General features: G+C 44.0%; 1 protein-coding gene across 1 annotated transcript in view; it reads left to right on the top strand.

Annotated features, from left to right (window-relative positions):
- The window catches only part of LOC130069775 (transcriptional repressor p66-alpha-like), a gene marked incomplete at its 5' end in the record, with an annotated part of 21,385 nt that extends 20,627 nt beyond the window's left edge, over window positions 1-758 (top strand). The window contains one exon of the mRNA XM_056233879.1: window positions 460-758. Within this exon, the coding sequence (XP_056089854.1) occupies window positions 460-597 (138 nt within the window). The remainder of the gene's footprint in view (window positions 1-459) is intronic.
- Between the last annotated feature and the right edge of the window lie 343 nt (window positions 759-1,101).

Consider the following 1,101-nt stretch of genomic DNA (forward strand, 5'->3'; position numbering starts at 1 on the left):
TCAAAACACTTGTTTGTATACATGCATATGTTTGTGTTGTATGTGTAATCAACATCTTCAAATGAATTATGTCTTGATGGGATTGTAGTTCTTCACTCATTAAACTCGTCAGTTCTATGGAAGCTCGTTTCCGCCACAGAATACAACTTTTTAAAATATAATTGCGACTTTTTATCTCACAATTGCGAGTTTAAATCTGACAATTCTGGTCTTTATAACACGCAATTCTGAGATGGAAAGTCGCAATAGTTCAGTCTATTTTCTGATCTTCAAATACATTTTTCCTTGAAATTAAAGTTAGTAATGTTGTGATTCTCCTTGTAACACTTTAACAAAGACTTATAATATCCCTCTGGGAAAACTACTTCAGGAACCGGCGGCGCTCACACACTGAGATAACTCACGCGGAAATGATCGTTCTGTCATTGTTTACTCATTCTGTGTGTGTGTGTGTGTGTGGCAGGTGTGACGATGGCCTACATGAACCCCAGTTTGTCGGGACACAAGTCGTCGTCAGCGCTGGAGCGGCACAGAGAGTTTCTGCTGGACATGATCCCGTCACACACCGTCTCACACACCGCAAACTCCTGGAAGTGAAGCTCGGGATCAGTCTTGGAATCAGGACGTGTGTGTGTGTGTCTCTGTTCACGATTCAGGACGTGTGTGTGTGTGTGTCTGTTCACGCCAGAGTGCCGAGACGCTTACACAGGTTTATTCATCCAAGGGCTTTTCACTCTCACATCGCATCTGAACCGGATCTAAACTGCATCTGAACATCTGAACCGGATCTGAACATCTGAACCGGATCTAAACCGCATCTGAACATCTGAACCGGATCTAAACTGCATCTGAACATCTGAACCGCATCTGAATCGCATCTGAACCGGATCTGATCTAAACCGCATCTAAACCGAATCTGAACCGCATCTGAACCGGATCTGATCTAAACCGCATCTAAACCGAATCTGAACCGCATCTGAACCGGATCTAAACCGCATCTGAACCGGATCTAAACATCTGAATCGCATCTGAACCGGATCTAAACATCTGAACCGCATCTGAACCGGATCTAAACATCTGAACCGCATCTGAACCGGATCT

This window comes from Rhinichthys klamathensis, unplaced genomic scaffold (genome assembly GCF_029890125.1).
Source record: "Rhinichthys klamathensis goyatoka isolate OS25496 unplaced genomic scaffold, OSU_Roscu_1.1 h1tg000379l_1, whole genome shotgun sequence".
Lineage (NCBI taxonomy): Eukaryota > Metazoa > Chordata > Actinopteri > Cypriniformes > Leuciscidae > Rhinichthys > Rhinichthys klamathensis.